The 12,594-nt window shown below is 45.8% G+C and overlaps 1 protein-coding gene across 1 annotated transcript in view; it reads left to right on the top strand.

The window, feature by feature from the left end:
- Positions 1–12,594, top strand: part of gab2 (GRB2-associated binding protein 2) — a 43,801-nt gene that overhangs the window by 22,377 nt on the left and 8,830 nt on the right. Inside the window, exon 3 of the mRNA XM_084466823.1 lies at positions 11,257–11,497. Within this exon, the coding sequence (XP_084322949.1) occupies positions 11,257–11,497 (241 nt within the window). The remainder of the gene's footprint in view (positions 1–11,256; positions 11,498–12,594) is intronic.

Raw genomic sequence — 12,594 nt, 5'->3', positions numbered from 1 at the left:
AACTCGTAGAAAAAGTAAGGGGAAGAAACGGATGAAAAATAAGTGAGGATAACCTTTTCTTATCGGAAGCCCTATTCAGGCCTTTCCAATGGATTCCCACAGATCTAACTCACTGCACTGGCATGTAGATATATCTACAAACAAACAACATATACATGGAAAAAAACATAAAACAAGAGACTAAATATTAAGTATATAATAGGATAATTACAATTAAGTACTATCGGACATGGTCAACAAAGCTTAAACCCTTTTTAATTGTGGCAGGGAATCAAGACAAAGCTTCTTATATTTCACATGTATTTCCACGATTCTGTTCGAAGTGATGAAATGGAGCAGAATAGAATGGAAGGTGTAAATGATCTTCACAATTATTTTATAGTGTTGTGCTATCTAGAATGGAACGCCATTGGCAGTCATTCAGGAGAGCTGGAGTGAAGAGAATAAGTTTGGGTGTTGAGGGTTTCGGGTGGAGGCAGGTGGCCTACATCACTGCAGTGGGTGGGGCGCGCTTGTTGTGGGTGGACAGCCTTGTTGTGGGTTAGTCTCTGGACAGAGGACTCTGGAGACTAGGTGTGAATGCGGCCCCGGGGCATGAAGTCATGCAAATGTCACACATCTCTCAAGAACATTTTATTTTCTGTTTATCTGCCTTTTTCTCCTCTCTCCCTCTTGTGTCTTTTCTCCTTCTGACACACACACACACACACACACACACACACACACACACACACACACACACACACACACTCCCTTTCCCTGTCTTCTGCTCCCTCCACTGTGTTATTTTACACAAAGACAAAAAACATATCAGACTTTGTGAAGTCTGATATGTTTATCGGTTTGATTTATTACTTTTCACAATTGTAAATCCTCATATCTGACCATAAACATGATGTCTTTGTCCTATTTATACATTTTACACAACAGGAGGGAATTTAGCAGTTTGTCTTAAACATTATGGTCTCAGCATTGCATTGTAGATGTTACAGTTCAGTTTTAATTCCAATTTGACTTCTTCCAAACACACACTCACATAAAACAATTGAATGTTCCCCCTGGCCTTGTTTTGCATCGTCTGGCTGTTCCCCTAGCAGAGTGCCCTTCATAGGAATCGATTTTTTGTTGAAATAACGACACTTCTTGAGACGGCAAGGTTGGGTTTCTGCCCCCAGTGAACCGTCTGGGAAGGACTCGTTGCCCTGTATCCCATAACAGCACTCATGGTTGCCCAGGCAACGTCTATCCATCCCGGCCTGGCTGTGGAAAGGGGAAACTGCAGGGACATTTTGTTTGAGCAAAAAAAAAAAAAAACTGAAACGTACATCAAAGTCATTAAAGGCGGTCCCCCGCTATTCCGGTCCTCACAAGCTAGGGAATCACAATGTGTGTTGTGATCTTAAGTAGAAATATGCCTATTCCACTCAGGACAAAACTTTCAACAACATTAACAGATAAAGAACACGGTTTAATTTGTACAGAACTTAAAGTCGCATTGTGTACAATTTTAACTAACTAAGTCAATGCAGATCAATAGTGTTTTCCAATAATGTTATCAATATAATCACATCCTTTAACTGATATCGTCTTCCAATACAAAATTCTGGCCTGCCCGTCCCTTTCTCATTGTTTACAATAATCTTTCTATCGACACTCCTCAAACCCTCACACTTATTCCACCCACGCAGCCGAGCTACGCTAGCTTGCGTCACACGGTTTCACAGACAGTACGAGTGGACAGAACACTGTTATTCCGTTTCTTTTAAATCGGAAAGTCTCCCGCCTACGGACTGGGAGGGGCTCAATCGTACACATTGCGACTTGAAAGGGCTGTGACATGCTCCAAGAGAGAGGCTCATTGATCTCCTCGTTGCACACAGTTGATGCAGGACTCGTCAAGAGTAATTGGACAGCACTTAGGATATGTAACTAGTCACCCGGCTGCTGTGATTGTCCTATACAGATCTGCCGTCTCGGTCCCCGCAGTGCTGTTAATGGGAGGGGAGTGCTGTTGTTATCAGCTGGTGTTGGTGTTGGTGTTGGTGGTGGTGGTGGCGGCGGGGAGGGAAGATGTCCGGGTGTCCAGAGAGAGGGAGTCTGTACCAGAGGAGACCCGCCCCCGAGCAACAACCAGCTAATGAATGGACCATTCTCTCGTCAATCTCCTGCTTTGTTCTGTTCTGCCGATGCTCTTTTTGAACCGCTAGACGAGGGTAGTCTGCTCTGGGAGGAGGGGGGGGGGGGGGGGGAGGGGGGAGAATGGGGGCGGGGATCAGAGAGGGAGGGATGGTCGCGTCAGCAGTCTTGTTTTGACTGATTTCTGATGTTCCTTCCTTCAGTTTTAGCCTCCCTTTCTCCCCCGCATCCATTCATCTCTTTGGTTTTGGTGGCTTAACCAAGAGTTCCCATCCTCTTGGTACGATTCCTATGAAGTCGGCGGCTTCAACCTCAGCACTTTCGTTCTTCAAGGAATGAGATTTAATCTCGACATAATCGAGGGAAATAAGGGTCGCTCATGTGAATACTATCTCTCGTTCAAATTATTCAGGTCTAGCATCAAACCCACTTGACCACAACATTTCCTGAAACGGTTGGGAGGAATCGAATACAAAATTAAATGTTATGATGTTTGGTTGTTATTTTAAGACAACTACCCCGATTTATTTACAGGAAGGCTGCTTGACGTAAGCACAGATATTTATACCCTCCGTAAATGTCAAATTAGCATTTGTAGTCAGTGTCTTCGGACTCATCCCTCCTTCCAGCTTTCAGTTTAAATTCATAGCCTGCATTTATTTAATAGGAGGGACAGGTCAGTACCTTTCGGCTGGTACTTCAACTCTCAGCCAAGTGGTTCTGGTTTGGATCGCCTTATGCGGTTATTTCTCAGGAGTCCCTGAGAGAGATGCCTAACACTTCCTTAGTTTTATCTGTCTGTATTAAAGTCACTTAGGATGAAAGTATCTCCTAAAAACATGCATTAATAAATAGTAATGGCTGAAAAAAATTGTTAATCAAATATATATATTTAAATAAACTGGATGTGTTTTCCTGTGTTTAAACACATAACAGATGCCTGTTTGTTAAGTAATTTATCTGTATGCTTGTCTGTGCCTATATAAACTAACTTGGCATATTTGGCATGCTACTTAATTTTCTTCGAAGCTAACTAGCTTCTCTTCAAAGTACATTCAATATAAATCATACCGCTTGTTAATCCGGCATATACACCGTGCGCTAACGACGCCTGTTGACGTGTGCGTGCTATGCCTGAGCGTGCGTACCATCTACTCTCATTAACAGACCACCCGGCCGTATGTAAATGTAGTCACAAGATAACAGATTGACAGTTCCACAACGACGACTGCTGCCGTGGAAACCTGCCAACCTACCAGCTGACCACTTCAGCCAGCCAGAACCGCACTTCACTTTTACAAATTGACCATAAACCCTTCTGGGTATTCATTTTTTACAGTCACTTCCAGAATGTTGTATTATCACCCTGGAAAGGTTGTGGGTTTGATTCTCTCCAGTATCCCCAGAGAAGGAAGGCAAATGCTTGTTGGTAGATCTTGAGCTCTATTGAATAAATATAATGTTTTTTGACCCAAAATGCGTTGAAGTTTAACGAGCAGGTGCCCAGTAGTTGAGTCTTTAATCAATCATTAAATTAGTTCTGGGTACACCCTGGATTATACTGCATTCCTTCAGACCATAGGACAATGTTTAAGCTGTCACGTCGTAAAAAAGTCTTTGTTTCAAATCAGAATATCTATATGATGTGCAAGGTATCACCCAGCCCTAAAGCAGTCCCAATCGTACCTCGGTAAGATTATCTTCAAGCGCCATTGAACAATTTCCACAGCAGCCCCAATACGGTTTCTCTGTCTGTAGCCCTGTTCATGCCAAGCAGCGTGCACTCAGCGCCGTCCATGTGCGCTCCCTTCCAAATATCCGGGCAGATGCAGGTTTTAAAGAAATCACTATTTCCGCTAATGTCCCGCTATCTCCCTTCATCCTTATCATTGCACAGAGGACGGATATGAGATATTGTTTTTTTATCCACAAACTGGTTCCGTGCCTCGTGTCTGGTGCGTATCACCATCTGCTTGGAAGCCGGCTTCAAAGCCTGGCGTTTGTCTGCAGGTATTAAGTAGTAAATTCCCCCTGACTCCTGCTTTAGGAGCACAAGACTCAAGGTGTGATGCGTGTGATTGTCTGGGTTACTGGGCCGTCTGTTCTGGCCCTGGTCTGTTCTAGGGTATGTCGTTGTCTCTTTCCTGTTAGAATGAGAGAGGAGAATGACATTTTTGATTCCTATACTTCTAGCTATACTTGCTCATGCTCAAAGGATTTGCATGCAGACCATTCTCATTTATTTTTCATTCGAAAGATTTACGTCCGTACATGCTTCTTCTTTGACGATGACGATAATGATGATAGCCCTAATGATCATGGTAATAATGATGATAGCCCTAATGATCATGGTAATAATGATGAAAAATGATGTCACGCATCACAGCCGGGCTCTGATTGGCGGCCGGAGCCGGTGGGCTGGGCTCAGAGGTGAGTGATCGCTTAGCGTTTGGCCTATTGATGTAGCATTGCAGTGCAGGGCAGGGGGATCACATGACACCGTGGAGCCTGCAGAGTCATGTGACCAGAGAGGGGGTGACCTGCTTCCCCGGCCCCTTGCTCTCTGCATCGCTCCTGTTTTCCCCCCATGCACAACCAGCCTCGTCTCCTTAATAACGCTGCTGCAGCATGGAGGCGAGGGCGCCATTTTATCCTGTTTCCCCTGGATGGCCAGAGATGGTTTGATAATGATAATGATAGTGATCGTCATGGTGATAATATCCGTGATGGGGATAATGATAGTAATAACAGTCATAATGGTGATCATGATAGTGATAATTATGGTGATAGGGATAATAGCCAAGATGGGGATAGTGAAATCAGTCATAATGTTGAAAATGATAGTGATAACGATGGTGATAGGGATGAAAATGATAGTTTTGGTGATACTTATTATGATAAATATGGTGATGATAGTGATAGTGATAATGATTTTAATTAAAAATGGGGCTGATGAGCATGTTAGGAAAAATCTAACTGGTTGTAACACAGATACTGACAATGATAGTGATGATGATAGTAAGTGAGTGGTAGTAATGGTTGCCTTGATAATGATAGGGATAGCATTGCTCCATTAGGATGATACTTATGATAATGATTTTGATATTGGTGATAGTGATCTCTCTGTGATAACGCTAGTGATAATGTTGTTGATAGTAATAGTGATGTGGTGTTAGTGATAGGGTTAGTTATAGATAATTGATCATTGTAGGTATAACACTAACGATTGATAATGGCAATCACAGTAATAGGAATGCGGCACTGATAGCCTAACAAGATGTAAATAAATAATACATTTTACATGTCACAGCTAGGCACGAAAACAGCTCCACCTCTGGGGCGGTTAATGGAACCATTAGCATCATGTGACGCCACCCAGCCCCCCTCCCTCCACCCCACACTCAGCCCTCCACTATTGCAACCCCTGCCCCCTCTAGCCACCAAGGCTCCCCTAGGTCATACTGCTGGCTAGCTTGTACCAGTGGGCTTTCAGTAAATGTATATAAAGTAGGTTAAAGTAGGTTTATTATTATTATTATTATAATATAGCACATTTTAAAAACATTGCAATGTGCTTTACAATAAAACATAAATATGTAAAAGTTTGCATCTTAAATTGCTAAACACTTGAGGCGTGAGTGAGGGGCAGGGAGGACCAACTGCAAAAAATGACAGGAAGTCATAACTGACAGGTTCCACAAAACTACGACAAATTGAATACCATAATTAGTTACAGCAAGTACCATCAGTTAAGAAAAAGCCATAAGATAAAAGTGAGTCTTAAGAAGAGTTTTAAAAGAGGACACCAATATCCCACTGGCCCACTGGGAGTTCCACAGTTTGCTTCAAACGTTGCTTCAAAAGTATAATCTTAAAATCCATTCTAAAACACACAGGTAACCAGGGAGGGCAGGAGTCATTTGTGTAATGTGATCACTTCTCTTAGTATGTGTTGAGCGCCTCACAGCAGTGTTTTGTATCAACTGCAGTTTGAGGATGTTTTGCCAGCTGATACCAGACTAAAAGGCATTGCAACAGTTAAGTCATGGAGAGATAAAAGCATGGAGGACCTTTTCTAAGTTTACAGAGGAAAGAGATGACCTGATCTTGGTGAGCTGTCTCAGTGGAGACACAGAGAGACTCATGCAGAGTGTGTGTCAGTCTGTTGAGATTTATTGTTCAGTATATGGAAAAAAGTATACATTTTGTGTTTAGACTTTCCCACGCTATTTCACTGTCGTAATGTTTTATTTTCACCGTTTGTTTTACTACTTTATGGTGCGTTGCTTCTCCCCTGCAGTTTACAGTAGTTTACAGATGATAAATTAACAATGTTACATCTCAAAAGGCTGTATTTAACTCTGCCTTTTATTCCATCTCACATTTTTGAATTAAATTAGCACAACCCTTCATATTTATGATCCAGTATAATGGAGGCTCTGGCCCCTGATGTTCAGGGCCGGTGGTGCTGCAGGGAGGTTGTTCACTGGGTGGGGGTATTTAATCACTAAACCCACCTCTTAATACATCACAAGACATATTCCCAAGTTAATTTACACAAACCACTTTAGCTGTCTCTACCCACCGGCTATATTTCTAAATGTAATCTCTTATGGAACCATTAATGGAATTGCGTTTTTTCTCAGGCCAAGGAGGAAACGTGCCAGCAGTCGGTTTCCGTGGACATTTCCGCTACGTATCTTTCTTTTTGGGGACGATATCAATCCGAATGAAGGGGAGTAAAAAAACGAAATCTTTAGTTTGCTAGATTTGGGGATGGAAAAAAAACAACTCCCCAGATAATTCCCCCAGATTGTGTTTCTGTTGGGTCTGTGTTATTTTCAGTGGTTCTATTTTTGCGCCGGATGGTTCTGATTGTGTTATCCTATGTCCCGGTCTAACTTGAGAGCGGCTGGGAGGACTTCCACAAAGGTCTCCTTGTCCGTCGTGATCCACTTGCCTTCTAATTCTGTCCTCTTGGGATCGGCGGCCATCTTCTATTAGATTAGGGCCTGCGAGCGGATGAGACAGTAGGTGATGTATTACAGCACCTAATTGGGAAATTGCTCATGACCCGAGTCGTAGTTTGACCCACAATAGCCATATGTCTTCCACTACCACCCGGGAGCATGGTTCTCCATTCCGGCCTTGTTGTTCGCAGTCATCCCTCTACCAAGAAATTCTGCCGTGAAAGCTTTTTAAACGTTTACATTTGCGCACCATTTGTTTTTATACTTTGGTATCTGCTAAATTGTGTCTCTGACCGTAAATAGTGCCGGTATTCACATGAGACCATGAGAACTGTGTGGCTGAAATGGGATTACCTTTTTAACGTGACAAGTCTTACGAATTACGATTTTACTGCAACGAATCAATGTTCTCTTATGCAATTTTCTTGCTTAAAGTGAACAAGCCAACACTGGGAATTGTATGAGGGGGAGAGAATGGAGATGTTTATATATAGTGATGGTGTTTGTACAGTATGCGTGTGTTTTTTATTTTGGTCGGTGGTTTGCATGTTCCGGTGGTTACTCTCGAGTTGTACAGGATCAGCTGAGCCAACGGCTCAGCTGATCCTGAACGACACACACACTCTCAGACACACACACACACACCTCACTCACTCACTCACTCACTCACTCACTCACTCACTCACTCACTCACTCACTCACACACACACACACACACACACACACACACACACACACACACACACACACACACACACACACACACACACACACACACACATACAAACACACGCACGCACGCACAGACAGACAGACAGACAGACAGACAGACAGACAGACAGACAATGTAAGTGTGTGTTTTGTGGCTGCAGCACACCCGTCTCTCCACCATGGTGGCTGTGTGTTGTTTTGAGAGTGTGTTTGTTTCCGTTTGGCTGCTGTGCTCTCACCGGGGCAGGGCCAAAACACTCACACGCACACAGAACAGATCGATGGATCTCTCCCTGCCCACGCTAGTGCACCGCAGGGCATGCAGGCCCCCACTGTCGGTCACTACAGAGCCTTCTGAGCACAGATGAGCGGCTAGCAGCTAACGGGCCTCAGGATAGCAGGGAGCCCTCCAGACAATGAGGGGATTGTGGGTTATTAGGTTGGTGATGGTGGGGGGGGGGGGGTGTGTGTGTGTGTGTGTGTGTGTGTGTGTGTGTGCCTGGATGTTTCTCTGATGTCAGTGAACTTGTAGATCCTGACACTGTGGCCTCACCCCTCAGGCCTGGAGATGACCTCATTCAACAAGGCCCCCCCCCCCCCCCCATCCTGACACACACACACACACACACACACACACACACACACACACACACACACCACATGGTATAGGTCTAATTAATCCTCTATGATCAGACTGCTTGTAGTCCCTGAGAGAGGATGGCCAAAAGATTCCCCTACGTCCTCAGTCTACCCTGAGCAGGATGCCGTTACCCCTCTGAGATGACATGATAATAACCGTGCATGGTTTTGCATTTAAAAAAAAAGCAATAAACCAGTAGTCTGTTCTTAAGGGATGAACTCGGTATGACAGCCAAAATGACAGTTGATTGCTCTCTTTTCATTTCTACTCGTGCAGCCGCTATCACGGTGTTAAACACAGGCGGCTTCACACGTAACACGGAGAGAGCCATGTCTCTCTCTCTCTCTCTCTCTCTCTCTCTCTCTCTCTCTCTCTCTCTCTCTCTCTCTCTCTCTCTCTCTCTCTGTCTCTCTCAGTCGGTAGCTGCCGCTCTGTCCCTCGCCCACATCGAGCAGCGTCGTAGCATAGCAGGATGGAGGAGGAGGGCGCCGCCCACTCCCTCGCCATGCATCTCCTCGTTGGCCTCCTGCCAAGCGCTCCCTCGTCCTCCTCCTCCTCCTCCTCGTCCTGATATGTATCTGCTCTGTGGAGCCCCGCGAGGAGCGTCTCTCCGCTATAGACGCTAATTCATTATAGTGACACAGAGACAATAAGCAATATAAGTCGGATATGTTTAGAGACAGCATTTCAGTCAGAGAGAATCAAATACAGTTGGCCTTATAGTCGGAGATGTATGGAGACAGTACGCTAAATATTTATAGAGACACAGAGAGAGTTAGCGTTATTGTCATAGAGACACAGAGACAGTTAGCATTATAGTCGGAGATGTATAGAGACAGTTATCATTCTAGTCAGAGACACATACAGGTAGCATTCTAGTCATAGAGACAATTAGCAATGCTAACTGTCTACAATTTCAACTATATCTATGACTTTAACTCTCACCGTCTCTGACTATAGCGCTTACCAAGCATTAAAGCCACAGAGACAGGGAGCATGGTTTTTAGTGATGCATTAGTGGAGACATTTCACTATGAGAGAGCTACAGACACTTTTAGCATACAGTCATAGCTAATAGACCAATAGCTCCGGTAGCCTACAGATTCAAAAATAAGAAAACCCATTAAGGGGCCAACCTTAACATGAAACCTACTTCGAGTTAAACAGTAGATGAGGATAGCACTGCTGCCATTGTTGTTGTTGTTCAGTTGATGAGCGACCATCACCCTGATGAGATCAGAGATGGTCGGATGGGGTCAGGTGTGGGGGTAGGGCGGTCGTGACCCTGCTCAGTGTGTGTGTGTGTGTGTGTGTGTGTGTGTGTGTGTGTGTGTGTGTGTGTGTGTGTGTGTGTGTGTGTGTGTGTGTGTGTGTGTGTGTGTGTGTGTGTGTGTGTGACGGTGCTGGGGGCGGGGGGGTCGTATGGCCTTGGGGTCTGGCCCCCGTGCTGCTTGGGCTAATTTATGCTTTTAAGCTAAAATGCAACAGAAGGATTGTTTGTTGCAAACTCAATCAATATCAGTTTGATGGATCCGTCTCCATCAAACTGATATTGATTGAGTTTGGAGGGCAACCGGGAGTGCATCTGAACGGGGCCTGAACAGCCCGACTCTGTGCATGTTAAGGCTTACAGTGTTGCCCTCTTTGACCGACATTGATTTGGACGAGAAAATGGCCGCCGTTTAGCCGGCTTTACGGCCGCTTAGCGAGCTGTTTGTGTGTTCTTTTTGTTTTGTTTTTAACACGTAGCGGAGACCGAGAAGAAGCACGGCCGTGTATGGTCACCTCCTCCTCCTCCTCCTCCTCCTCCTCATTAATTCATTGTAGTCATTTATTCGTGTTTGTCCAAAGGGACTTGCAGTGAATTCAGATACATGTCGATAAGGAGGCGCAGGTAGGGGTCAGAGCATCTTTCTGAAGGATGCCTACTGGTAGACTGACTGGGACATTGGGGGTCGAACCCGGATCCTGTCGGCTGGGGATCCGGGTTTTTGCCCCAAAGCTGCCCCACCTTTTTTTTGTGCTTAGGCTGGAGCCCTATAGGAATGTAAATCCCTTGCAATCCCAACTTCCTGCTTTTTCTGTGCATTGTTTTAACCGTAGTGAACTTGTGCGCATCGCGCCATGCTAAATGTTAGTAGCTAGTACTCATTTGACCCAAATGTCCTGTCTGGGATTGATAAAGTACTATGTCATCTCATCTTATCTCTTATGTTAGCACTGGTCGTTTGGTTCTACCTCGATTCTCAAGTATTTAAATGAACTCTCTTTCTCACTCTCTCTCTATCTCTGTTCCTGTCTGTCTGTCTGTCTGTCTGTCTGTCTGTCTCTCTCTCTGTCTCTGTTCCTGTCTGTCTGTCTGTCTCTCTGTCTCTCTCTGTCTCTGTTCCTGTCTGTCTGTCTGTCTGTCTGTCTGTCTGTCTCTCTGTCTCTCTGTTCCTGTCTGTCTGTCTGTCTCTCTGTCTGTCTCTCTGTCTCTCTCTCTCTCTGTCTCTGTTCCTGTCTGTCTGTCTGTCTGTCTGTCTATCTGTCTGTCTGTCTTTCTGTCTCTGTCTCTGTCTCTCTCTCTGTCTCTGCCTGTCTGTCTCTCTGTCTCTGTTCCTGTCTGTCTCTCTCTCTGTCTCTGTCTCTCTCTCTCTCTCTGTCTCTGTCTGTCTGTCTCTCTGTCTCTCTCTCTCTCTCTGTCTCTGCCTGTCTGTCTCTCTGTCTCTCTCTCTCTCTCTGTCTCTGCCTGTCTGTCTCTCTGTCTCTGTCTCTCTCTCTCTGTCTCTCTGTGTCCCTCTGTGTCTGTCTGTCCAGACGGCCGCTCGGCCCACACGCCCCGGACCTCGGACCTCCAGAGCTCCACCGCCGCCTCGTCCTCGGCCCCGCTGGGCGGCGGCGAGCGCAAGCCGTCGGCGCCCGTCCACTCCTCGCAGCCCGTGCTCTTCACCTTCGACGTGCCGCTGCGCCACGCCCACCACGGCTCGCTGTCCAACAGCGCGCCCCAGGACTACCTCCTGCTGCACCAGTGCATGAGCAGGAAGTCCGAGAGCGCGAGGTAAGGGTCGTGACCCTACGCGCCCCCCCCCACCCCACACACACACACACACGGGCGTCCTGTGTGTGTAAGTGTGTGTGTGTGTTTCCTGTGGTCTCCGTAACACAGGTCAACCGACAGGCTTACAGCTCTTCCTCAGGAGCCCGTGGGTGGGTGGGTGGGTGTGTGTGTGTGTGTGTTGTTTGTGTGTGTGTGTGTGTGTGTGTGTTTGGGGGGTGATGAACCAACGAGTCCAGGATGCGCCCACGCTGTGTGTTGTTGGCTCTTTGTTTGTTTGTCTGTGTGTTTGTGTGTCTATAATTGTGTTTGTGCGTGCACGTGTCTCTATTTGTGTGTGTGTGTGTGGTTGTTGTGAAGCTACTGGTCATTTTTATTGAATATTATTCAAGCATATTCGCTATCATAACTTTGTTTTTTACACCTTTAGCTTCAAAAAACCCCTACTGATTCCACCTTTAATTTGCTTTACACATGTATATATTTATGTAAAGGCATAAACACTGGCTTTTGTGTGCTGGGTGGCTGCACTCCCTGTCTGTAATATCTACAGTATATTCATATCCCAAGCCACCGTTGTACTTTTCCATTATGAGGCAGGGCCTGGGAGTCAAAGCAGCTTTAATAATGCTATTCAGGCGTGGATGATCAATGAGGCTGGAGACTGCAATCTATCAGCCCTGCAGGGGTAGACCCAGCCTAGGCTAGCGGGCCACCGCTCCCCCCTCCCAGACACGTACACATAAATCTAGTGGCTGGGCCCAGCAGGAAATCAACCCCTCATCATCCGTCCCTTTATGCGGACAGAGACGGTGGATGTTCCTCTACTGGTAGTGGTGGACGGGGCTGTGGGCGTTGAGCATTGGAGTGTCCAGATTTATTTATCACAGGTGGCCCAGAATAACATGTTACTTAACTAAATGAATACTCGGCGATGCCAATCAAATCTTTGCCATTTAGATGGAGACGAGGGTTGGCGGTGGAGCTGTTGGTGGGGGAGTAGGTGGAGGTGGTGGTGGAGTAGGGGTGGTGTTGGTGGAGTTGGTGGTGGTTGAGAGAGGGTGGTGATGAAGGCTCATCATTTTGCTGCACACCTACCA

This window comes from Micromesistius poutassou, assembly GCF_964030765.1.
Source record: "Micromesistius poutassou genome assembly, chromosome: 4".
In the NCBI taxonomy this organism is placed as follows: domain Eukaryota; kingdom Metazoa; phylum Chordata; class Actinopteri; order Gadiformes; family Gadidae; genus Micromesistius; species Micromesistius poutassou.
Note: the sequence above shows the minus strand (reverse complement) of the source record. Positions and strands in the feature narration are given on the sequence as shown.